At 43.2% G+C, this 23,861-nt stretch overlaps 1 protein-coding gene across 2 annotated transcripts in view; it reads right to left on the bottom strand.

Annotated features, from left to right (window-relative positions):
* LOC132022476 (interleukin-36 gamma-like) overlaps positions 1–23,861 on the bottom strand; it is a 162,380-nt gene that overhangs the window by 26,616 nt on the left and 111,903 nt on the right. Inside the window, exons 4-5 of one of the 2 annotated variants that reach the window (XM_059407725.1) lie at positions 13,205–13,333; positions 10,607–10,669 (exon numbers count right to left, since the gene is read on the bottom strand). In XM_059407725.1, coding sequence (XP_059263708.1) covers positions 10,607–10,669; positions 13,205–13,283 — 142 coding nt within the window. In that variant the 5' untranslated portion in view covers positions 13,284–13,333. The remainder of the gene's footprint in view (positions 1–10,606; positions 10,670–13,204; positions 13,334–23,861) is intronic. The other variant, XM_059407727.1, reaches the window with a different exon arrangement.

Raw genomic sequence — 23,861 nt, 5'->3', positions numbered from 1 at the left:
ACTGATGAGCAAAATGAAATTGGTGAAGCTTAGTAACTTGTTCAGATTGTAAATGACTGACAGGGTTTTGGCCCCAACTCGGTCTGATTCCAGAGTGGTGTGGTTAGTTACCAAAGTTCCTCTATGAATGGATGGATTAATGGGTTGGAGTGAAAAACTAATGAGAGGAGCACATATTGCCTGAGTTCAGTGGGCAAAGTAGGAACCCAAGGCTGGTGAACTGAGGCATGTTCATTGTTCATAATCTCTGGTACCGTTTTTAAGGAGTAAAAACCAATCCATAACCTTAGATACATACACTATTCGAGACCCAAAACCCAGCAAGTTCTGGTTCTAGAAGGCAAGGTTCTCAAAGAATTTCCAGACAAAAGCACCACAACCCCAGGTGACTCTCCCCTTTGCTTTATTTATGATTTATGATGTATGAATTTATGAATGATTTATTTATGAATTTATGTTCTCGTTCTCTCACTTCCCACCCGGCCTGTATAAAAGCCCCTCTCCCGATGGGGCCTTCAGCCCCTCTTTTCTCTGGAATGGGCAAAGGGCTGCCTCTTGAGGAGCAGCCTCAAAGAACGGGGGTGGTGGGTAGCAATGAAAGGAGATGGGCCCAAGGAGGTCCTGGATCTAAAAGAAGTTTATCTGAAAGCGTTGGAAGGGAGAAAGAGCTAGAGGCACAGGGAGAGGGAAATTCCAAGAATCAAGATGTTCTCGGCTCCTAGGCCAACTCACTTATGAGAATTTGATGACGAAAGAGGGTGTTGTACCAGAAATGTCAAAAGAAAAAAAGATCATTTTTTACCACAAGAGCTGACCGTGTTTTGACTTTTCCCAGACACCTTTTATGTGTCAACTTCACACTACAGAAAAGCTAATATCAAGAAAAATCTTACTTTTTGGCTGTCTCTAAAGGAGAACTCTGTCCCTCCTATGATAGAGTCAAAGAGCCAAAACATCTCTCATGGAACTGAAAATAAGAGATTGGGAAAGAAATGTTCCCTGTCCTGATGCCTGGGTGGCTCAGTCGGCTCAGCGTCTGCCTTCGACTTGGGTCTTAATCCCAGGGTCCTGGGATGGAGCCTCACATCAGGCTTCCTCGTCAGTGGGGAGTCTGCTTCCCCCTCTGTCTGCCTCTCCCCTTGCTTGTGCTTGTGTGCTCTCTCACTCTGACAAATAAATAAATAAAATATTAAAAAAAAAAAAGAAAGAAAGAAAGAAAGAAAGAAAGAAAGAAAGAAAGAAAGAAAGAAAGAAATGTCCCCTGTCCTCCCAGTTCAGGGAAATGGAAAGCCTGAATGCTAAGGCTGAAAACCCAAACTTCAGCAAAGACTGCCTGATCTTTCCTTCTTCCCTTCACAAAGTAGCCCGACTACCTGATAAATTCTCTTTTGCATTTCCGAACAAGAACATCAAAGAACCGAACTCACTGCACAATGAGGATCCATTCATCTCCCTCAAGGAATAGGTTGGTTCCTGTTTCACTTTGGAGTCAGCTGCAAATTCCAAGTACTTCCTCTATACCTCTAAATACACAGAAAAACTATGGGAGTAAGGAAAGATCAAGGAAAAGAAAAAAAAAGTTCAATTCAGATTTCAAAACACCAGTGTGACTCTCAATACATTAGGAGACAATATGCAAATGGGAGTGGACAGACCCTCTTTGACAACAGAACTCTAACCCTCAGCTCTATAGCAATTGGCCCGGAATCAGGATGTGTTCAATGACTGCCAGCTTTTCTATTTTTGTCTCCACTTCTAACTCAGGACCAACCAGAGAAAGCCAACTATGCCCTTCAAACCAAGCTCATGGGATGACCCACCTCCAGCTTCCCACACCAACTCTGGTCAGTCACACTCGAAGCCCTTTCCCCTTCTTCACCATCAGCTTACCCACTCCTCTGCCTGCCTTTGAATCACCGTCAAATGCAAGTGATGGTGGCTGACTCCTTTGCTAGAGCAAACTCTGAATAAATAGCTCCTGTTTGTTCTTATCTGAGTGGTCTTCATGATTGAGGTCTTCTCTAAAAGCCATTTTAGATTTCTTTCTGTATGACCATACATAAACTTTGTTTAAACAAAAAGCCTGATTTATGGCTCACTGAGCACACATTGTACACCTTTGTGAATGGGTAGCCTGAAGGAAACCATCTTGTCCTTAAGATCTCAATCAATGCTCTTACTCCCTGCATTCCTTGACATTAAAATATGTGATTCATGCTTAAATCATAATCTATTGTCTTTTGAGCACTTACAAGTTGTAAAAAGGTATATAACCATAAAAACTTTCTCTGGAGCACTTTCTTCCCTGTGAAGAGCATGTTTCCCAGACATCTATCTTGGGCTCAAATAAAATTCTTTCTTTCTTTTTGAGATTCTTTTTTTTAAAAGGTTTTATTTATTTATTTGACAGACAGAGATCACAAGTAGGCAGAGAGAGAGGAAGGGAAGCAGGATCCCTGCTAAGCAGAGTGCCCAATGTGGGACTCAATCCCAGGACCCTGAGATCATGACCTGAGCCAAAGGCAGCGGCCTAACCCACTGAGCCACCCAGGCGCCCTCTTTTTGAGATTCTAAAAGGTTTATTCATTTTGTATCAACATTTATGTGTTTCTTTTTGCTTTTTAAAAATATTTTATTTATTTATTTATTCGATGCAGGGGAGAGAGCACAAGCAGGGGGAACAGCAGAGGGAGAGAGAGAAGCAGGTTCCTAGCAATCCCGATGAGATGCGGGACTCTATCCCAGGACCCTGGGATCATGACATGAGCTGAAGGCAGACGCTTAACCAAATGAGCCAACTGGGTGCCCAACATTTGTGTATTTCAATAAAGAATAGCAAATAAGAACCTATCTTCTCCCTGTACCATGCTGTCTTCACCCTACAAGCATATGGGCATTGTTTTCAGTGTCGTCTGTCCCTTTAAAGTGTATGTTATTTGGGCTACAAGAAATAGCATGTGGGGGAGCCTGGGTGGCTCAGTCAGTTTAGTGTCTGCCTTGAGCTCAGGTCATGATCCCAGTATCCTGGGATCGGGCCCTGCATTGGGATCCCTGCTCTGAGGGAACTTGCTTCTCCCTCTCCCTCTGCTTTCCCCTCTCCCTCTGCTGCTCCCTCTGCTTGTGCGCGTGCGCTCTCGCGCTTGCTCTCTCAATCTCTCTCTTGCTCTCTCTCTCAAATAAAATATTTTTTAAAAAAAGGTAGAGTGTGGTTAATTATAAAGTTCTAGGGAAATAAATTTCTGGGAAGTGATGATCTCAGGGCCTGTGGGTTTGTTGCTTTCCTAAACATGCCCAGCCTCACCCGGGTGCTTCTGTTTCTCAAGATACAGCCAGGCTATACTGGTTATTGTGCCTCCAGGAGGAGGATGCAAAAGCTCTATAGTAAGGGATGCGTGTGCATGGTGAATTCTGGGGACACTGATCCAGCTGTGGGTACACTGAGAGAGGTTCAGTGGGGTCTGGGGCCCAAGAGGTACAGCAAATCCCTGTCCATCAGTCCCCAGCAGAGGAGGAGGGGGCAGCAGCTGTGAACAGGTGGGAGGAACCAGTAACAAAGAATCAGGAGAAGCTGCTTCTTCTAGGAAGCCTGAAGGCAGAGAGCAGGGCCCTCGTGAAGTATCTGCGTTTAGGTCCAAAGCAAAGCAAGTTCCTGATACTAAAGTGCTGTTGTCGGTGGTGGCCATGCAGGCAATAAGAATAAGGACCAGGAGTCAGGTACAAATTTAGGGGCAAGGGATGTTGGAGGTGAGTATCAGTTTTATTTCTAGGTTGCATATATAACAGATTCAACGCTTAAAGTCTAGGGGATCCTCACCCACTCAGAAATTGTCATCTGTACTGGGAAAGCCTGGTAAAAATGTGGGGTCTGGAAGTTGGTGCCTCCTTTTGTTCCGTTGTTGGTCTTTACCCTCGTACCCTTTAGAAAGGCGAGCCTGGGTTTGGGGAGGTGGTGTGTAGGGATAGGTTGGCTGGGTTATGGACATTGGGGAAGGTATGTGCTATGGTGAGTACTGTAAGCCTGATGATTAAGCACTTACAGAAATGTGTAAGCCTGATGATTCACAGACCTGTACCCCTGGGGCAAATAATACACTATATGTTAATAATTTTAAAAAAGGGTTGCCTGGATGGCTCATGGGTTAAAGCCTCTGCCTTAGGCTCAGGGCAAGATCTCAGGGTCCTGGGATGGCGCTCTGCTCAGCAAGGAGTCCGCTTCCCCCTCTCTTTCTGCCTGCCTCTCTGCCTACTTGTGATCTCTCTCTCTCTCTGCCAAATAAGTAAATAAAATCTTTTAAAATAATAATAATAATAATAAAGAAAGGCAAGCCCTGTTTGAGTCATCTTAAGATTAAGCCAACAGTTCACTGAAATACTGTGCCTTTTTCTTATAATTCAGTGAGCTACACAATTATTTTCTAATTGAAAATCTTGATATTTACAAAATTAGCTTACTCACTTGATTTATCTGCTGCTCTAGAGTCCCAAACAACATGACGGATATCTAAAGTTAAAGTGATTGGATGAATAGTAAGATTTAACAATTCAGTTGCTTTTTACTTTGAATACACCCCAAAAGGAATATATAATCAAAATTAATTTTTGGTTGCAAAGTTTTCAAGCTTCTCCATTTTATATGATTATGTAAGTACTTAACTAATTTTAATGCATTTTGTTTGCATTTACTTTCATTTTGGAAGCTCTAGCAACTGACAGTTCTTGTTTGGCAGTGGCATTTAGCCCTTGATGTGTGTTGTAAGGGGTCCCTCAACTTCATTATGCTGCCTTGAAATCACTGAGAACAGGTTCAGATGAGAACATTAATATCCTTAGTCTGACACCAGCTGGCAAATTGACTGGACCTAACTCTGAAGGGACCATGTCTGATATATTGCAATAAATATATATTTATTCTTGAAGGACCATGCTTGATAAAGATGCAGGTCCCCAATCTTATCTACTATGTAAGCCTGCCACTTTGCAGCTTCCATGGCCCATACACAAGCAGTTGGCTTTCCTAGTCCTGCAGAGGTAAAAAAAAAAAAAAAAAGAGGGGGGTGGATTTGCAGTGAACTTAGACTGCAGGCTGCAGACCAGCCCCTTCCTTAGCAAAGCAGTGCTTCCCTCCATCTTTGCTTGCCATCTGGTGAGAACTGGTCTGAATCTATGCTTCTCTTGAAGGATTTTGCTGACCGAGCCAGGAAGTAATTAGCACACACCAACATTTTGAAATTTACCTTTCCTTTTCTCTCCTCTGCAGCCTTCAGTAATATGTGGGCATGACCACAGTTTCAGAAAGTGGATCAGGGGCCAGGATCTGCTTTGGGGTTATGTAAAGAATAGAGCAGTTTTCTCTTTCCAAATTTCCAAGGGTTGTCCCGTGCAGTGGCTGTGCCCATGCAGTGGCTGTCCCGTGCAGTGGCTGTGCCCAAGGCCCATTTTTATTCATTGCCCTTCCAGCACCACTTGTTTTCCTTGTCAGGTCAGGAAATGGGTTTTATGCATGTCAGGAGATACAGTAGAAGAAGGGTGGGTGGCAGGAGCTCCCTGGGCCTTTACAGCACTGTCCTTTCCCTTTGGGCCACCATAAGAAAGGAGGTGCCCAAAGGCATATCAATGGTGTATCAAGGTACCACAGCTTGGGGTGTGGTAAGCCATTCCTGCTGGATAAGGAGATGCAGGTGGCTCCATCCTGTGCATGTCTCTCCCTTTTCTCCACCTTTGCTTTCTTTCGTATCTATAAAGGAAACTCATTAGGACCACTCACAGACAGACAGCAGAGCCTAGACTAACCTTGTCCAGAACCTAAACAGACCTTGAGCCAATACCTACTCTTTCTTGTGACCTTGCTCAAGTGTCTCTTCCCCAAAGAAGCCCTTCTGAGGGGCGCCTGCGTGGCTTAGTGGGTTAAGCCTCTGCCTTTGGCTCAAGTCATGGTCTCAGGGTCCTGGGATCATGCCCCAATCAGGCTCTTTGCTCAGCAAGGAGCCTGCTTCACCCTCTCTCTCTGCCTGCCTCTCTGCCTACTTGTGATTTTTCTCTCTGTCAAATAAATACATAAAATCTTAAATTAAAAAAAAAAGCCCTTTTGATTTCCTGATTGGGTTACAACCCATGCCCATCGTGCACTGGGTACCACTTCTCCATTCATACTTGCTGTTGGTGTGATTAATGTCTATCTCCCCACCAGACCATGAGCTACTCGAGGAAAGAGTCTGCATCTGAGTCTGCTCAGCCTTTCCTCCTTGTCACCTAACACAGAACCTGGCACAAACCTTTCTGTAATGAGTGAATCAGCTAGCAGGGAGCTCAGCAGGCCAACCCACACTATGCAAGCTCTGTGCAAGTAAGCATCTCTCAGTCACTGTCTTCTACTGGGCACTTTGCTGCTGGGAACTGTGCACAGTCACCAGATGAGCCATGCAGTGGATTTTCTCCATGGTTCAGGCTCATGTCCCCTGAAGTGGTACAATCCCTAGGGACGCATGTTTCAGCCCAGATTGAATGCTAGTGCAGTTGGCTGCTGGCACCCACTCACTCAGAAATGGTTCTCAATCACAAAAGCCCATTACTATTTTCTAATGAAATATATGGAAGGAAGCAGTGTTTCTCAAAGTGTGGACCAGAAAGAAATACTTGAATCAGAATTACTTAAGGCTTTTTAACAAGGGAGCTAGATTCCTGAGTTATATCTCAGAATGCCTAGATCAGAATCTCAGGAGTGAACCCTGAGAATCTGTATTTTTTTCCAGCTTTATTGAGATATGATTGACATATAAATAAGCTTCAGGCATACAACCTGTTGGTTTTAATGCATTTATATACCCCACAATGATTATCACATAGCATTAGCTAATGCCTCCATACCATCACATAATTATTTTGTGTGGTGAGAACATTTAAAATACACTCTTTTAGCAACTTCCAAGTATACAGAACAGTATTATCAGCTAGAATCACCATGCCGTGCATCAGATCCCCAGAATTTGTTAATCTTATAACTGGAAGTTTGTATCCTTTGACAAATATCTCCCCATTTCCCCTGCCCCCAGCCCCTGGTAACCACCAGTCTACATTGTCTCTCTGAGTTTAGCTTTTTTAGATTCAACATAAAAAAAGATAACATACAGTATTTCTCTTTCTCTGTCTTTTTTTCACATAGCCCAATACCCTAAAGATTCATCAGAAGCTTCCCAGGTGATTCTTTTTTCTTTTTTTTTTTTTAAGAGATTATATTTTATTTATTGATTTGTCAGAGAGAGAGAGAGAGATAGCACAAGCAGGGGGAGCGGCAGGCAGAGGGAGAAGCAGGCTCCCCGCTGAGCAGGGAGCCCAATGCAGGACTCGGTCCCATGACCCTGGGATCATGACCTGAGCTAAAGGCAGACATCCAACCAACTGAGCCACCCAGGTGTCCCTTCCCAGCTGATTCCTAAGCAGAGTCACTTTTTAGCCCTCAGGGACAGGGCAAATCGCTCTGTACTAGGAGTCAGAACATCTGGAAGTCTGCCACTTACAATCTGGGTGACTGGTCAAGTTACTGGTCTCTGAGTCTGTTTACTCATCTATAAAATGAGCATAATAATCCTCACCCTGCCCTCCTCACAGCATTATGTTGATTACTGATGTGACAATCACCCAATGCATTATGACAATTACCTCAAACACCAGAAATCACCATGAGGGACTGCCAAACGGTCCCTCCCGCACACTCTGCAAAGATAGCCTAGCCTGTCCTGCTGCCTTGGGCCAACTGACCTCTGATCCTTCCTTGAGCTTCTGTGTGGAACCGCCCTGACAAACCTCCTTCTGCAAGAGGGCTGTGGGGAAGTAACACTGGGTGTCTTGGTTAGGTGGAATCTAGAATGCATTTTCCTACTGAAAATTGCCAAGACAAACTAAGCTAAGTAAAAACAAACAAACGAAACCACTAAAACAGCTAAGGTTACTTTTGTGGAGTAAAATAGTGTAGACTTTTGTGACCATTATGCATTGTAGCCGTTTAATGGAAATTGTACTTCAAGTACCAGATTGACTCAAGGGTAAAAGTCTAGAGGCTGCCAAGAGTCTCTGGTCTCCTACCCTCTACAGCAGGAGTTGGCAAACTTTCTGTTAAGGGATGTGTTGTAAATATTCCAGGCTTTGCGGATCAAGAAACCACATGCTCTATGGTTACAGTTTGAAGGCAGCCATAGATGACCAATGAGCATGACTATGTTAGCAAACTACATGAAACAGGTTGTGAGCTGGATTTTTGCCCACAGGCTACATTTTGTCAACCAGTTCTTGCTCTAAAATGAAGATCTGAAAAGTGGCTGCAGTGGTGTGCTGGAACAAGCTTTTATCAGCTTGCAAGAGCCAACGGCTAGCATCTCTTCCCAAATCCATGCTCAGTGACTTCATGTTGGCAGTCTAAAGTCAGCCATGCTGGGAATCATCACACCATGAAAACTGGCAAGAGCTACATATCAGAGCTCCCTCCCACTCCGCCATTTCCAGAGAACTGGTTGTCAAACATTTGCCAGCACATCGCTAGGTGCGTGTCTGTGGGGACGGGGGTGGAGCGTGATGATGGGGTAAACCAGACAGTCCACTGGAATGTGGGAAGGAACCACTAAATGTCGGTTCTATTTTATTTAGTCCTTCTGAATTTTCTAATTTTGTGCAAGTTTCATAATGTATAACGCCCACATTTCAAAGATGTAGATCCTCAGTTTTGTTTAATTGGTTGGGGTAACTGGGATCCAAAATGCTTAGAGTATACCACTCCTAAAGCTGTCATCTCTGTACAGGTAACTCAATGCCAAGCAGAGTACAAGATGGATAGAGGTCTTCTTCTATCCCCATGATGGCCTAGCTCTTGCCTTCATCTGCCTCACCCTGCCCCAGGATCTTGAATGGGAGCAGGAGTGGCCAACTGTGAAATGAATCTCTGTTTGGGGTGCTCCTGTTCTTACTACAGATTAAATTCCCTGAGACTGCCCTTTTATAAGCAACCCTTTCTAGCCCACAGGTGAGAGTCCCAGCCCCAAGCCTCCACCTGCCTATGACCTCAAACATCACAGCCCACTGAAGATTTCTCCCACCCAGATTTTCTGCCTTGCTCTGAACAAGCAATTTAACATGGATTATCCATTTTCAAAGATAGGTTCAATCCAAAGTCCCATCACTTACTGATTTAGGACCTAGGAAATGCTAGTAAATCTCTCTAAATCTTCTTATCGGTGAAAAGGGGCTAATAATAGCACCTACCTGGCAGGCGTGTTGGGAAGATCAAAATGCTTACTCAAATGAATAACATTTAGCCAGGTATCTGAGCCATAGAAAAGACCCAGAACATGTTATTCTTTAGTCTTCTTAACCCTCTTTCCTGTATCCTATCACTGGGGGCAACATGCCATCAGCAATGCCTGGGGCGGGACAGCTCCTTGCACTGCAGGGCCAGTGGAAGAGAAATAAGGAAGGGGTGAGAAATAAGGCAGGAAGGATCTAGGAGCAAAGCACCATACACTGGAAATCTCCTAATGGGTGACAGTTTAGGTTCACGAATGCCTGGGCCCCACAGCCCTGAGATTCTGATTGGTCTGGGGAGACACCTACACATGCTCTGTAAGTTGCATTTCCATCACTGCATTGGGTCATTGGCCTCTTGAATATTTCTGGAACCTGTCCTTCTTTTACTTCGGTTTCCCTCCTGTCACGCTGACTTGGGCCTCCCATCATGGTGCCCTGAGGCTCCCGTGGTATCCTCTTAGTGGGATCAGTTCACATCACATCATTCCTGACGTCATATGTGTTCTTCAGAGTTTCTTCCAAAAGCCACAGCAGAGGTGTAAGTGGCTTTCACATGCTGGTAATTATTTTCTCTAGGGAGTCCACACCCAAACAACAGTGGGAGCCGCAACGGCAGCAGCCATAGTGCCTGACCCGACCTCCCTCACAGAGCACCGCAGTGTGTAACTGCCGGTTTACGAGAGAGGAAGGAAGCCTGCTGTAGACCTGGGACTCAGGAAGAGGTCTCCAGACTCTGCCTTTGCAGGGGTGGTGACAGGGAGCCTTAAACCTGACTTGGGCAGACAGATGTTACAGTGCTTTTCTACCTGTGTCACTTGGGGCAGTTGCCCTCATTTGCTGCACTTGAATTTTCTTAAGATCATCAGGAGATTATCTAGTAACCTGTGAGAAAGTTCTAGATCTGTGAGGGCTGCCAAGGCACTAGCTGTGTGAGCTTCCTGTGCGCCCTCTGCTGGCCAAGTTCCTGTTTTTCATAAATTATGTGAGGAGGTCAGCATTGCCAGCTAGCGGCATGGCAAAGGTCAGAAGAAGGACATGGAAGGTTCCCAGGCTCATAACCTTTCTTCTCCTGTGCCATTTGGCAGATATGTGTTACCTCGCCTCTCTGGAAAGGCAGAGGCCCACCCAGGGTTCATCTTTCTTACTGACCCTCCTGAGATTCACTTCCACAAAGGAAAAGCCTTAGCCTCATCACAGTATCTTTAGGTATCGCCCCGTCTCTGATCCTCTGACTCCCCAAAGAGAACATAGTGGTGTCACCCTCATCCCCACTCTCACAAATCTCCACCCTCATCAGTTCAACCTGGGGCCTTACGTGAATAGGGAGAACTCATTGTGGGGAGGTTCATGTTTGGCTCCGAGAGGCTTCTGGTGAAGTCTGGAATCAGAGACAGTGAGGTTAGCACATACAATTGAGATTTTCCAGGGATTTAGGAACATCAGGGCCCATTTAATGTTTTACTTCTTTTTTGTATGTTTTGAGAAACACTAAAGCAGAGAGGCAGTAATGACATAAAAAATACCTTTCCTGGGGGTGTCTGGCTGACTCAGTCAGTTAAGCCTGATTTCAGCTCAGGTCATGAACTCAAGGTTGTGAGATAGAGCCCCATGTCAGGCTCTGCGCTGACCATGAAACCTGCCTAAGATTCTCTCTTTCCCTTTTCCATTGGCCCTTCCTCCAACCTCTGTCTCTGTCTCTCTCTCTCTCTCTAAGAAAAATAAATAAATAAAACAAAACTTTACTGGTCAAAAATGGTGGAAATGGAAATGAAATAGAGCTAACTTGGTTTCTGAATGCAGAACTTCCTTACTTGCAACAAATACATGCATTGCATTAATTCAGGGGTATAGTATACATTGCCCACATTAATCTGAGACTTATCTGGAGGCTTCTACCTGATAAAACATTAAGTTTGATAATTGCCTGCATGAAATCCCTGGCCATAATCCAAACAAACTTTGCACATTGAGAGCACATAGCACCTAGGGAATAAGAAAACTCAAAACTTGTGCTCTGTTCATATCTTCACTTCTCCAATGAAGATAAACAAATGGCTATCAGACACATGAAAAAATGTTCATCATCACTAGCCATCAGGGAGATTCAAATTAAAACCACATTGAGATACCACCTTACACCAGTTAGAATGGCCAAAATTAGCAAGACAGGAAACAACATGTGTTGGAGACGATGTGAAGAAAGGGGAAGCCTCTTACACTGTTGGTGGGAAGGCAATTTGGTGCAGCCTCTTTGGAAAACAGTGTGGAGATTCCTCAAGAAATTAAAAATAGAGTTTCCCTATGACCCTGCCATTGCACTCCTGGGTATTTACCCCAAAGATACAGATGTAGTGAACAGAAGAGCCATCTGTACCCCAATGTTCATAGCAGCAATGGCCATGGTCGCCAAACTGTGGAAAGAACCAAGATGCCCTTCAACGGACGAATGGATAAGGAAGATGTGGTCTATACACACTATGGAGTATTATGCCTCCATCAGAAAGGATGAATATCCAACTTTTGTAGCAAATGGACGGGACTGGAAGAGATTATGCTGAGTGAAATAAGTCAAGCAGAGAGAGTCAATTATCATATGGTTTCACTTATTTGTGGAGCATAACAAATCGCATGGAGGACAAGGGGAGATGGAGAGGAGAAGGGAGTTGAGGGAAATTGGAAGGGGAGGTGAACCATGAGAGGCTATGGACTCTGACAAACAATCTGAGGGTTTTGAAGGGGCGGGGGGTGGGTTGGGGGAACCAGGTGGTGGTATTAGAAAGGGCACGGATTGCATGGAGCATTGGGTGCAGTGCAAAAACAATGAATACTGTTATGCTGAAAAGAAATTAAAAAAAAAAAAAAAACTTGTGCTCTGGTATGAAGGTTCTACCCAGTCTTAGCCTTGCTAACTACATGGCTGATCGAGGCAATTCTGCCTCTCACCACTCTGAGCCTCGTTTTCCCTGTCTGTCCCTCCAGCTCTGACCATCTTTGCTTCTAAGAAGCAGGAGGACTGGACCTGGTGAGTAGGAATGGAGAAAGTTGGAGCTGCCCCCGGCCAGGTTCAGACAGAGCTTCTCAAGAACTGTGCTGGAATCAGAGGAAGACTCTTCCCTTTCTACACATGCTCCCTACAAAGAGGCAGAATTAGGACATGGCCTCAATGTCACCATTTGGAGTTCCCCAGGGTTGGGAAATTATAATGTCTAGTGCTTATGCCTTCCTGGTGTGCACTCCCTGATGTCTAAGGGACAGAATGTGTGCGGTGGCCATCATATGACCCATGTTCCAGGAGCAGGGCTAGTTCTAAATCTGTCTGTTGGCAGATCCACATTTGCCAGACAAATGTCCTATTTTTAGTTTGGGAACACTGTCACGTATGAGTTGAAGGCTCAGGGGTTGGGCCTCCGTCATGTTATAGGCCGCCCCATTCACACTCCATGCATTAGACAGTCATTTGAGTTAAAAGCCTCTTCTTTTCATTCCCCTTGAGCCAACACCCAAGTGCCTTCCTCCGTGGGCCCTCAGAAGCCCTAAGCTGGTGTCATTTTCCCACCCCAGACTCAGACAACCCCTTCTGCTGCAGGGCGTTCACCTCTGCTTGAGCAGGCTGGGAGGACAGAAATGCATTTGGATGATCCAGAACCATCCAGTTGGTCAGTCAGGACTTCAAAGCCCCAGATCTGTGGGTGAAGGTGATCAGTTTACCTATTACCTAACATACCTAGGCACCCATGGCAAAGCTTCATTTTCCCTTCAAGGATTTCTCTTGTCTAATTCATTTACCAGGGAAGTTCTCAAAGGTCATTTATCATGCAAGTCAAAAGGAAGAAACAGATCTGCACGCAAACTTGCAAGGCCCTTCTTTAGGCGTTATGTTTGGCCCTGGTATGCATGTTTGCAAAAATCTTACCTTCTGAGCAGCACTGGGGCTCATCTCTTCCCAGGTCTTCAGACTCCGTTTTCACACCGAAGTCCTTCAAAAATGACATTTTTAACACAATGAAATGACTCAGCAAGGGCCTGGGATGAAAGGCAGGACCTGAGTAGACAAGAAGGAGATCAGTTATGGCACTTCTGACCCCAGGAAACCTTGCTGGACTTCCCTAGTGCTGATTATCCACCAGCCTTGTTCTCTGCTAAGAAATGTTTGCTGTGTCCAGGAAGTCCTTGTACGACTTGATCATGCTTCTTCTATCACTCTTTCTTTGATTTTTGCCCTTCAAAGCAATGTTTCCAAACTGTGGGTCATGATGTGATTTTTATGGATCTTGACAACATTTGATAAAAAATGTAATCAAGAGTTCAAAGTGTATTATTGCTCTAGTTCTGGGGCTATCAAACTACAGCCCATAGGTCAAATCTGTCCCACTGCCTATTTTTTTAAATAAAGTTTTATTGGAACACAACCATGTCCTTTTTTATACATTGTTTATGGCTGCTTTCTGACTTTAACAGCAGAGATGAGTATTTGAAAGATCATCTGGTCAGCAAAGCATAAAATGCTGACTGTCCTTAATAGCCATCACCAGATAGGTATTAAGGAGGGCACGGATTGTATGGAGCACTGGGTGTTACACTCAAACAATGAATCATGGAACACTACATCAAAAACTAATGATGTACTGTATGGTGACTAACATAACACACACACACACACACACATACACACACACACACACACACACAATACTGACTGTCCCAATATTTATAGGAAAAGTTTGCTGACCCTCTGCTATAGTCTAATCTTTGCAAAGAAAGTCAATTTCTTTGAAGCCTCTTGTCATGGCAAACTAAGCCTCCAAAGGTCCCAGAAGGCTCAACTCTTAATGTCTTGGGGAAGGATAACACAGGAGCTCTTCACTGCGAGGGCTTAGACAAAAGAGATTTCCAAACACCCCTCAATTCTGCAGGGCACATCTCACTCAGTTCACAAAGAACTTTCCCCAACATTATTTCAGGACATCAGAGTAAGTGAAGTGAGGGAAGAATTGCTATTCTCATTTAACAGATGAAAAACCCGAAGGTAAGTGAATTCTCAAGGATCACACCACTTTTAGTTTGCAGAGATGGGTAGTCTGGGTGGAAACTCAATCCTTTGAGAAGGGCTTAGGAGTGAGACAAAGGGAACTAGATGCTTTTGCAATAATTAAAAATGACATGAGAGGGCTCCAGGACTCAGCAGCAAAGACAATTGAAAGACAGGGGAGTGGCTCTCAGAGGCACGGAATCCTGATAGATCTTTAAGGGCATGGATAGCCACTATCTGAGTTTCACTTATTATTTAGTTCTCCCACAAATCTACAAAGTGCAACTGCTTTTGCAGTTTGGGCATACATCAAGGGACACAGGGAACTGGTGGCATCTGAGAAGGCAGAGAATTTCGCAGCCACATGGTATCAGAATAAGAAAATGTGGCAGAAATAAATGTAGGTACCCAGATACATGAAGACAATGGTGGTCCTGACGGAGGACAGAATGATACCTACAGACTGAGGTACTTGGGATGTCCCTGAGCCGCTATGGAATTTGCCACCAGCATCAAAATAAACGCAGGTGGCTTCCATAGAGTTCTCCAGAGAAGTAGTGCACTCAACCGTCTGAGGCAGATCTCTTTTCACCTAAGAACACTCAAAATACAGAGGCTTCCAAAATCTCTTTTCTGAAGACCAGTACTTTCTAGATTCTGAAATCAGTCTTCTCTAGAATCTGGAAATCAGAGATAGCGTTTCCAGGTTTCCAGGTCTCCAAAGCTCAGTGTCTGCCTAGCCCTTCAGCAATGCTTTGCCACTCAGTAGAAGTGCTCCTGGCAGACAACAGGCTGCTCTTGGGGCTGAGAGCAGGCGGTCTGGGCAGGAATCAGAGACAATATTTAGAGATTCAGGAAATCCACAGGAGTCATGCTTCTGGGAAAAAAAGCAAGGCAGGGCCAGACCTTGCTCCGCTTCCCTATCTATGTCAGTTGGCCTCTTCAGCGTGAGTCAGTACCCCTTACCTGAGCCAGGGATCCCCACGCACTGTGGTTCCTGGAGCTCGGCTTGTCTTCTCCCTTTGGGATCTCTGATGTGGAGGGGCCAGGCCTGGTCCTTACTTTGAAGAATCGGTTTGGGAGTGTGCATGCAAATGTAACAGCAGCATTCCTTTACCCAGTAATAAATAGCGTCTTGGGTTATTAGGCGTTATGTCATCATCCATTGCCTGCCATTTTCCATACTGAGGGAACAAACAAATTCCTGGGGAGTAGTGTCACTCTGCCAAGAACTGTGCCACATCCACTGAACACATTTCAAGGCACCTGAAACAGGCTGTGTGGCTGCCAGTCCAGTCCGACAGTGAAGGTATAGGAAAGACACATGAATAGAAGGAAAGGGGAGACACAGGGTGTAGGCCAGACACTGAGCCTGGGAGGTGCAGCCAAGTCTCTGTTCTCCTGCTGGTTCTTTACTCCAGTCCCAGAGTTCAGCCAGGTGGGGTCCCACATCCCAGAGAAAAATATCCTTTCCGCTCTCCTTAAGGAGCATGCCAGCATATCACTGACACTCCTGTCCACCTCATCTCTGTTCACTCTTCTTTGGTGGTGACATGCAACACATCCCCAAGGGACCTTCCTTGTTCAAGACCACCAAGAACCAGCTTCTCCCTACAGCCTGTTGACAATTTACTTGCTTTTTTATTATTTTGTATTGCATTTGCTCTTGTCAGTTAACAAGTATGGTTGTGCTTCACAAATCCAGTAACAGCTGGTTCATTCAGAGGAAAATCCACATGACCAGGTAAAATCATGGCAGCAAGGCCAACAGCAATGGCACAAGAGCCAGGGCAACCGCCACAGCAATCCACTGTATGCTCTCAGCATGCCAGGCCTAGGCTAGCCCACTGCATTCTTTAGCTCCCCTAATCCTGTGCTGATCCGGGGCTGGCTGCTGGCCTCCCAGCTGCCACTGTAAAAGGCAGTGTCAAGCAGAGAGAGTCAATTATCACATGGTTTCACTTACTTGTGGAGCATAAGGAATAACACGGAGGACATCGGGTGAAGGAAAGGAAATGTGAGTTGGGGGAAATCGAAGGGGGAGATGAACCTTCAGAGACTGTGGACTCTGAGAAACAAACTGAGGGTTTTGGAGGGGAGGGAGTGGGGAGGTTGGGTGAGCCTGGTGGTGGGTATTAAGAAGGGCACGTATTGCGTGGAGCACTGGGTGTGGGGCATAAACAATGAATCTTGGAACACTGAAAAAATAAAATAAAATGAAGAAGAAAAAAAAAAAAAACAATGATCCACAAAACTCAACTGATGACCAAAAAAACCCTCTAACTCTGACATGTTAGCACAACCTGGTAGGACTCACGCGATGCCACAATCCATCATACACCTCCGAATTCCAGAAATGTAAAAATATGAGTAAATGTATGTATTAAAATCATGACACAGAGCATTTGGTCTTGAAAACCTACCACTGCTACAGAGCTTCATATTCCTTGCTCCTACTCTGTTTCTTCTCCCAATTCTTGCTTTCTTTTGGTTTTGCATTATTTGGTATTCCATTTATCTCCCTACTAGTTTGAAATTTATATGCTTTTACACTTATTTTCTATTCTTTTAGTCTTTATCCTCGAAATACCCCCATGTATCCTTAAATTATAAAGACTTATGTTAATGAATAACATTATCCTCTTCCCAGACAATCCAGAATGACAGAACTCCTCCATTTACCTCAACTTCACCCTATTTATATGCCTTCTACTGTCATATATTTTAATTTCGTATACTCTCAAAACTTTAAGATACTATTATTATTATTTCATAACATGAGTGTTAATTGACTTTTGGCTATATATTTAGTAACTTCTTTACTCTTCATTTCTTCTTATATCTATACTTTTCATCTGGGATCATTTTCCTTTTATGTGAATTATGTATTTTAGGCTGCACTGTCTAATAGGGAAGCTACCAGTCACATGTGGCTATTTAAGCATAAAGTAAGTAAAATAGAACAAAATTTAAAATTCAGTTCCTTGGTCTCATTAGAGACTCATTTCAAGTGCTCACTAGCCACAAGTAGCTAAAGGCTCCTACATGGCAAATATAGAGAACATTGTTATCATCTTCAAAAGTTCTATTGGATAGTGCTTATCTAAAGTTTCCTTTCCTGGGACACCTGGGTGGCTCAGTGGGTTAAAGCCTCTGCCTTTGGCTCAGGTCATGATCTCAGGGTCCTGGGATCGAGCCCCACATTGGGGAACCTGCTTTCCTCCCTCTCTTTCTGCCTGTCTCTCTGCCTACTTGTGATCCCTGTCTGTCAAATAAATAAATAAAATCTTTAAAAAATAAAAATAAAAAATAAAGTTTCCTTTTCTGCTGATCTTATGGTAGTGAACACCCTCTGTGTTTAGCTGAAAATAACCTCATTTCACCTTCATTCCTGAATTGCCAAGTTCATCATTACCAGAAGAGAAGCTCCAGTGTGTACTCTGCCTGTATCAAGATACTTCTTCAGGTCCTATTGTCCTACAATTTGCCTCAAAAAACTTCAGTCTCTGTCAAGAGACAATCTTAAGAACTCACGTGGAACTTGGATTTTCTTTTTTTCCAGATAACAGTCTTATCCATGGGGTCAGATAAATAAAATGCCACTATTACGGCTGGAAATAAATAAGTAACTGAATGGGATTTTGTGGGTGAGACTGGGAAGCCAGTCATTACTTATTACATTTCTTCCTGTCAGAAAATGCATCTTACATTACAAACACACACATAGGAGCTTTTGGAAACTTCAGGGAACGTATGGCCCTTGTCCTCTAAAAGGGCCGCCCCCACCCCCGCAAACTGCAGGTAAACAGATAGAAACTGTTAATATTTCTAATTATATAACAGTAGGAAAGCACAGATATAAACCACTTTTTTAAAAATCAAATATTAAAAATGTGTGCTCAAAAGTTTTAATTGTTTGGGTGACCCTGATTGAAAAACCAAAAATGTGCGTGTGTACACACACACACACACACACAGAGCAAAGAACCTGATACGGGCAGGGCTTGATCCCAGTACCCTGGCAGACACTTAACTGACTGAGCGGCCCAGGCACCCTAAAAACTATATATTTTTTTATATTTGGGGGGTTTAAGATACAAACTTATATGAATATAAAATGAAACGTATTAAATATAAAATTTAAATATAAAGTTATTTAAATTAATTGAACTTATTTTATTTATTCAGCTTTATTTTTTTTAATCCCAGGTTGGAATGCAGACTGTAACAATAGAACCTAAATATAGTAAAAAGGTATGAAATAACCTCACTGCAGGGAGTGAGGAAGAAACCAAAGGTGCTGACCTAAAGTCACATTGGAAATGAGTGGAGTCTTTAATTTAAGACCAAAGGCAAAGAAACTACCTAAGCACTGCATGCAGTTGGTAAAGTTTCCCACAGAGTCTGGAGTACAAATGAACAACAATGAAACCATTATCCATAGGTTACTGGCATTTAACCAAGAAGCATATAGATGGTGGATGGGAGCAGCCAGGTTTCTCACTGTTACAGGGAGAGTTCACAAACAAGCATGGGGAAAAGGCTGAAGTGAACCATGCGGAAACGGATTAGAGACATCCGTATGAACTCGGGTTTGGCTTGATATAGAACAGACAGTTACATACAAAAATATTATCAATCTGTGCATATACCTGGGTTGGTATACATATGTATAGTTCCCTGATTGGTCAGCTGGAAGAGCCTAGAAGCAATGATACCCAGTACAACAAGCATACCTAGTGCCCAGTTCATAGTTTTTAATACCATTCTCTAATAAAAAGAATCAAAGGGGTGGGAGGTTGGGGGAACCAGGTGGTGGGTATTGGAGAGGGCACGGATTGCACAGAGCACTGGGTGTGGTGCAAAAACAATGAATACTGTTACAATGAAAATAAATTTAAAAATAAATAAATAAATAAATTTTTAAAAAGAAAAAAGAAAAAAAGAAAAGCCACAGAAAAAAATAAAAAGAAAAAAAAAAGAATCAAAGCTCCTTAGGAAAATGCCTGAGATTCTAGGGCTGGATCAAGAAATGAACAAGGTGAAGTCCCAAAAGTTCATTTTTGCTTTTGTTTCCTTTGCCTTTGGAGACATACCTTGAAAGAAGTTGCTGTGGCTGATATTGAAGAGGTTACTGCCTATGTTCTCCTCTAGGGTTCTGATGGATTCCTGTCTCACGTTGAGGTCTTTTATCCATTTCAAGTTTATCTTTGTGTACGGTGTAAGAGAATGGTCGAGTTTCATTCTTCTACATATAGCTGTCCAGTTTTCCCAGAACCATTTATTGAAGAGACTGTCTTTTTTCCACTGTACATTTTTTCGTTTGGTCGAAGATTATTTGACCATAGAGTTGAGGGTCCATATCTGGACTCTCTACTCTGTTCCATGGGTCTATGTGTCTTTTTAGGCCAGTACCATGCTGTCTTGGTGATCACAGCTTTGTAGTAAAGCTTGAAATCAGGTAACGTGATGCCCCCAGTTTTGTTTTTGTTTTTCAACATTTCCTTAGCGATTCAGGGCCTCTTCTGATTCCATATAAATTTTAGGATTATTTGCTCCAGCTCTTTGAAAAATATCAGTGGAATTTTGATCGGAATGGCATTAGAAGTATAGATTGCTCTAGGCAGTATAGACATTTTAACAATGTTTATTCTTCCAATCCAAGAGCATGGAATGGTCTTCCATCTTTTTGTGTCTTCTTCAATTTCTTTCATGAGTGTTCTGTAGTTCCTCGAGTACAGATCCTTTACCTCTTTGGTTAGGCTTATTCCCAGGTATCTTATGGTTCTTGGTGCTATAGTAAATGGAATCGATTCTCTAATTTCCCTTTCTGTATTTTCATTGTTAGTGTATAAGAAAGCCACTGATTTCTGTACATTGACTTTGTATCCTGCCATGTTGCTGAATTGCTGTATGAGTTCTAGTAGTTTGGGAGTGGAGTCTTTTGGGTTTTCCATATAAAGAATCATGTCATCTGCGAAGAGAGAGTGTTTGACTTCCTCATTGCCAATTTGGATACCTTTTATTTCTCTTTGTTGTCTGATTGCTTCTGTACAGCAAAGGAAACAGTCAACAAAACAAAGAGGCAACCCACAGAAAGGGAGAAGATATTTGCAAATGACAGTACAGACAAAAGGTTGATATCCAGGATCTATAATGAACTCCTCAACTCAACACACACAAAACAGGCAATCATATCAAAAAATGGGCAGAAGATATGAACAGACACTTCTCCAATGAAGACATACAAATGGCTATCAGACACATGAAAAAATGTTCATCATCACTAGCCATCAGGGAGATTCAAATTAAAACCACATTGAGATACCACCTTACACCAGTTAGAATGGTCAAAATTAGCAAGACAGGAAACAACATGTGTTGAAGGGGATGTGGAGAAAGGGGAAGCCTCTTACACTGTTGGTGGGAATGCAAGTTGGTGCAGCCACTTTGGAAAACAGTGTGGAGATTCCTCAAGAAATTAAAAATAGAGCTTCCCTACAACCCTGCAATTGCACTACTAGGTATTTACCCCAAAGATACAGATGTAGTGAAAAGAAGGGCCATCTGTACCCCCAATGTTCATAGCAGCAATGGCCATGGCCGCCAAACTGTGGAAAGCAAGATGCCCTTCAATGGACAAATGAGGAAGATGTAGTCCATATACACTATGGAGTATTACGCCTTCATCAGAAAGGATGAATACCCAACTCTTGTGGCAACATGGACGGGACTAGAAGAGATTTTGCAGAGTGAAATAAGTCAAGCAGAGAGAGTCAATTATCATATAGCTTCACTTATTTTGGAGCATAACAAATAACATGGAGGACAAGGGGAGATGGAGAGAAGGGATTTGAGGGAAATTGGAAGAGGAGGTGAACCATGAAAGACTATATGGACTCTGATAAACAATCTTAGGTTTTTGAAGGGGCGGGGGGTGGGAGGTTGGGGGAACCAGGTGATGGGTATTAGGGAGGGCACGTATTGCATGGACCACTGGGTGTGGTGCAAAAACAATGAATACTGTTACGCTGAAAAGAAATAAAAAATTAAAAAAAAAGAAAAAGAAAAAAATGCACAACGTGGGGTGCCTGGGTGGCTCAGTGGGTTAAGCCTATGCCTTCAGCTCAAGTCATGATTCCAGGGTCCTGAGATCAAGCCCTGCATCGGGCCCTCTGCTCAGGGGGATCCTGCTTCTCTCTATCTGCCTGCCTCTCTGCCTGCCTCTCTGCCTACTTGTGATCACTCTCTGTCAAATAAATAAATTAAAATCTTTAAAAAGAAAGAAGGAAAGAAAGAAATAGAGAAAGAAAAGAAAGAAAGAAAGAAAGAAAGAAAGAAAGAAAGAAAGAAAGAAAGAAAGAAAGAAAGAAATGCACTACATAGGTCTAGAATACCTTGTAGTACCGGAAAGTAAAAAAACAGGGGAGGGGCGCCTGGGTGGCTCAGTGGGTTAAGCCACTGCCTTCGGCTCAGGTCGTGATCTCAGGGTCCTGGGATCGAGTCCCGCATCGGGCTCTCTGCTCGGCGGGGAGCCTGCTTCCCTCCCTCTCTCTCTCTGCCTGCCTCTCCATCTACTTGTGATTTCTCTCTGTCAAATAAATAAATAAAATCTTTAAAAAAAAAAAAAAAAAAAAACAGGGGAGAGGGGCACCTGGATGGCTCAGTCATTAAGCGTCTGCCTTCAGCTCAAGTCATGATCCCAGGGTCCTGGGGATCTAGCCCCGCATCTGGCTCCATGCTCCACGGGAAGCCTGCTTCTCCCTCTCCACTCCCCCTGCTTGTATTCCCTCTCTTGCTGTCTCTCTCTCTCTCTCTGTCAAATATATAAAATCTTAAAACAAACAAACAAACTAAGTGTGGGCTGACCCATATTGTCTCCCTTCCAAAGAGCACAGTGTAAATAGGAGGGGGAGGAGAGGTAATATAACATGTAATATAACAGTGAAGAAATCTGACAGACACTTCCCCAGTCAGCTGATCAAGGCTAGCACCAACATTGATAAGTCATATTGATAACATGTAATTTTGATATGATGTCATGAGACTGGTAATTTACATCAATGGTCTTCCTCCCAAAAGCCTGTAACTCTAGTTTAATCATAAGCTTAAGTTAAGCATCTGTCTTACTTCAGATTTTATTAGTTTTATTTAAATTAATTTAAATTTTATTTATTTTTTTAAAAAACTAATAAAATCTGAACAGGTCTTGATCCTGGGTCCCAGGATCCAGCTCCACATGGGGCTCCCCCTCAGTGGGGAGTTCGCATTTCCCTCTGCCCTCACCTTGCTCTCATGCTCTCTCTCTCACTTTCTCTCAAATAAATAAAATCTTTAAAATAATAATAATGGGAAAAATGATGATATATTAATATTATTAGTTCATTCATCATGATAAATGTGTCCTAACAACGTAAGAGGTCAACAACAGAGGAAATTAGGTGTGGGGTGTATGGGTATTCTCTGTATTATCTTCACAGGTTTTCTATAAACCTAAAAATAATCTAAAATAAAATAGATATTAATTTTTTAAACATTTAAATTTTTTATTAAAGTCCATATGTCTTTTTATACTTTGTGGTTTTGGATCATGTGGCACATATTCATTTTTTAAGATAACAACAATAAATGCAAATTCTCATGCTCTTATATCCTGAGCTTCTTGTTTAGCAGGCCCACGGTTAAGCCCAGAAATAGGCTTTTTCACAAAGTTTCCCCATGGGATTCTGGTACAGGCGGTTCAGATCATATTTGAAGAATTACCACCTCTTCCTGATATGTTTTATTTAAAAGTCCAATAAAATGTATGACACAGCTGAGAGCTTGGGGTGATTGGGACCTAGCAATCCACACTAATAGTGTTTGGTCTAGCCTCAAATACAGCATCCTACCACAATAAAGAGAAAAAAGGAACATAAGCCTGAACATGGAGAACAACAGCATCAAAGAGGAATCCAATACTTAAACAAACAAAAACAAACAAACAAACAAAAAGTAGTTGCTTTTTCAGCACTGCTAACCCATTCATTCACACAGTTATTCATTTCATTTTAAACCTTATTTGCACAAGGCACAGTGCTAAGTGCTGGAAATAAAAATGATGAACAAGGGGTGCCGGGGTGGCTCAGTCATTAAGCATCACCTTCGGCTCAGGTCATGATCCTAGGGTTCTGAGATCCACTCTGTGTAGGAGTGGGAAGCCTAGCTGGTGGGAAGCCTATTCTACCTCTCCCACTCCATCCTGCTTATGCTCCCTCTCTTGCTGTCTGTCTGTCTGTCTCTCTCTCTCTCTCTGTCAGATAAATAAAATCTTAAAAAAAAAAAAATGGTGAGCAAATGCAGACACCATCCCTACTGTTGAGGGAACTGTAGCCTCCTGGGATATACGGATGTCAACCCAAGTTCCACCTAAGCAAATGTCAAACAACTCCCAGCACAGGCACTGTGAAGGAGAAGGGGCCAGCTTATCACAGGGACTTTAGTCAAGGGGAGAGGGAAGGCTTCTCTGAGCAAGTGACTTTTGAACTGAGATCTAAAAAGG

Source organism: Mustela nigripes, chromosome 7, assembly GCF_022355385.1.
Source record: "Mustela nigripes isolate SB6536 chromosome 7, MUSNIG.SB6536, whole genome shotgun sequence".
In the NCBI taxonomy this organism is placed as follows: domain Eukaryota; kingdom Metazoa; phylum Chordata; class Mammalia; order Carnivora; family Mustelidae; genus Mustela; species Mustela nigripes.
This window is presented reverse-complemented; position numbering and strand designations above follow the sequence as displayed.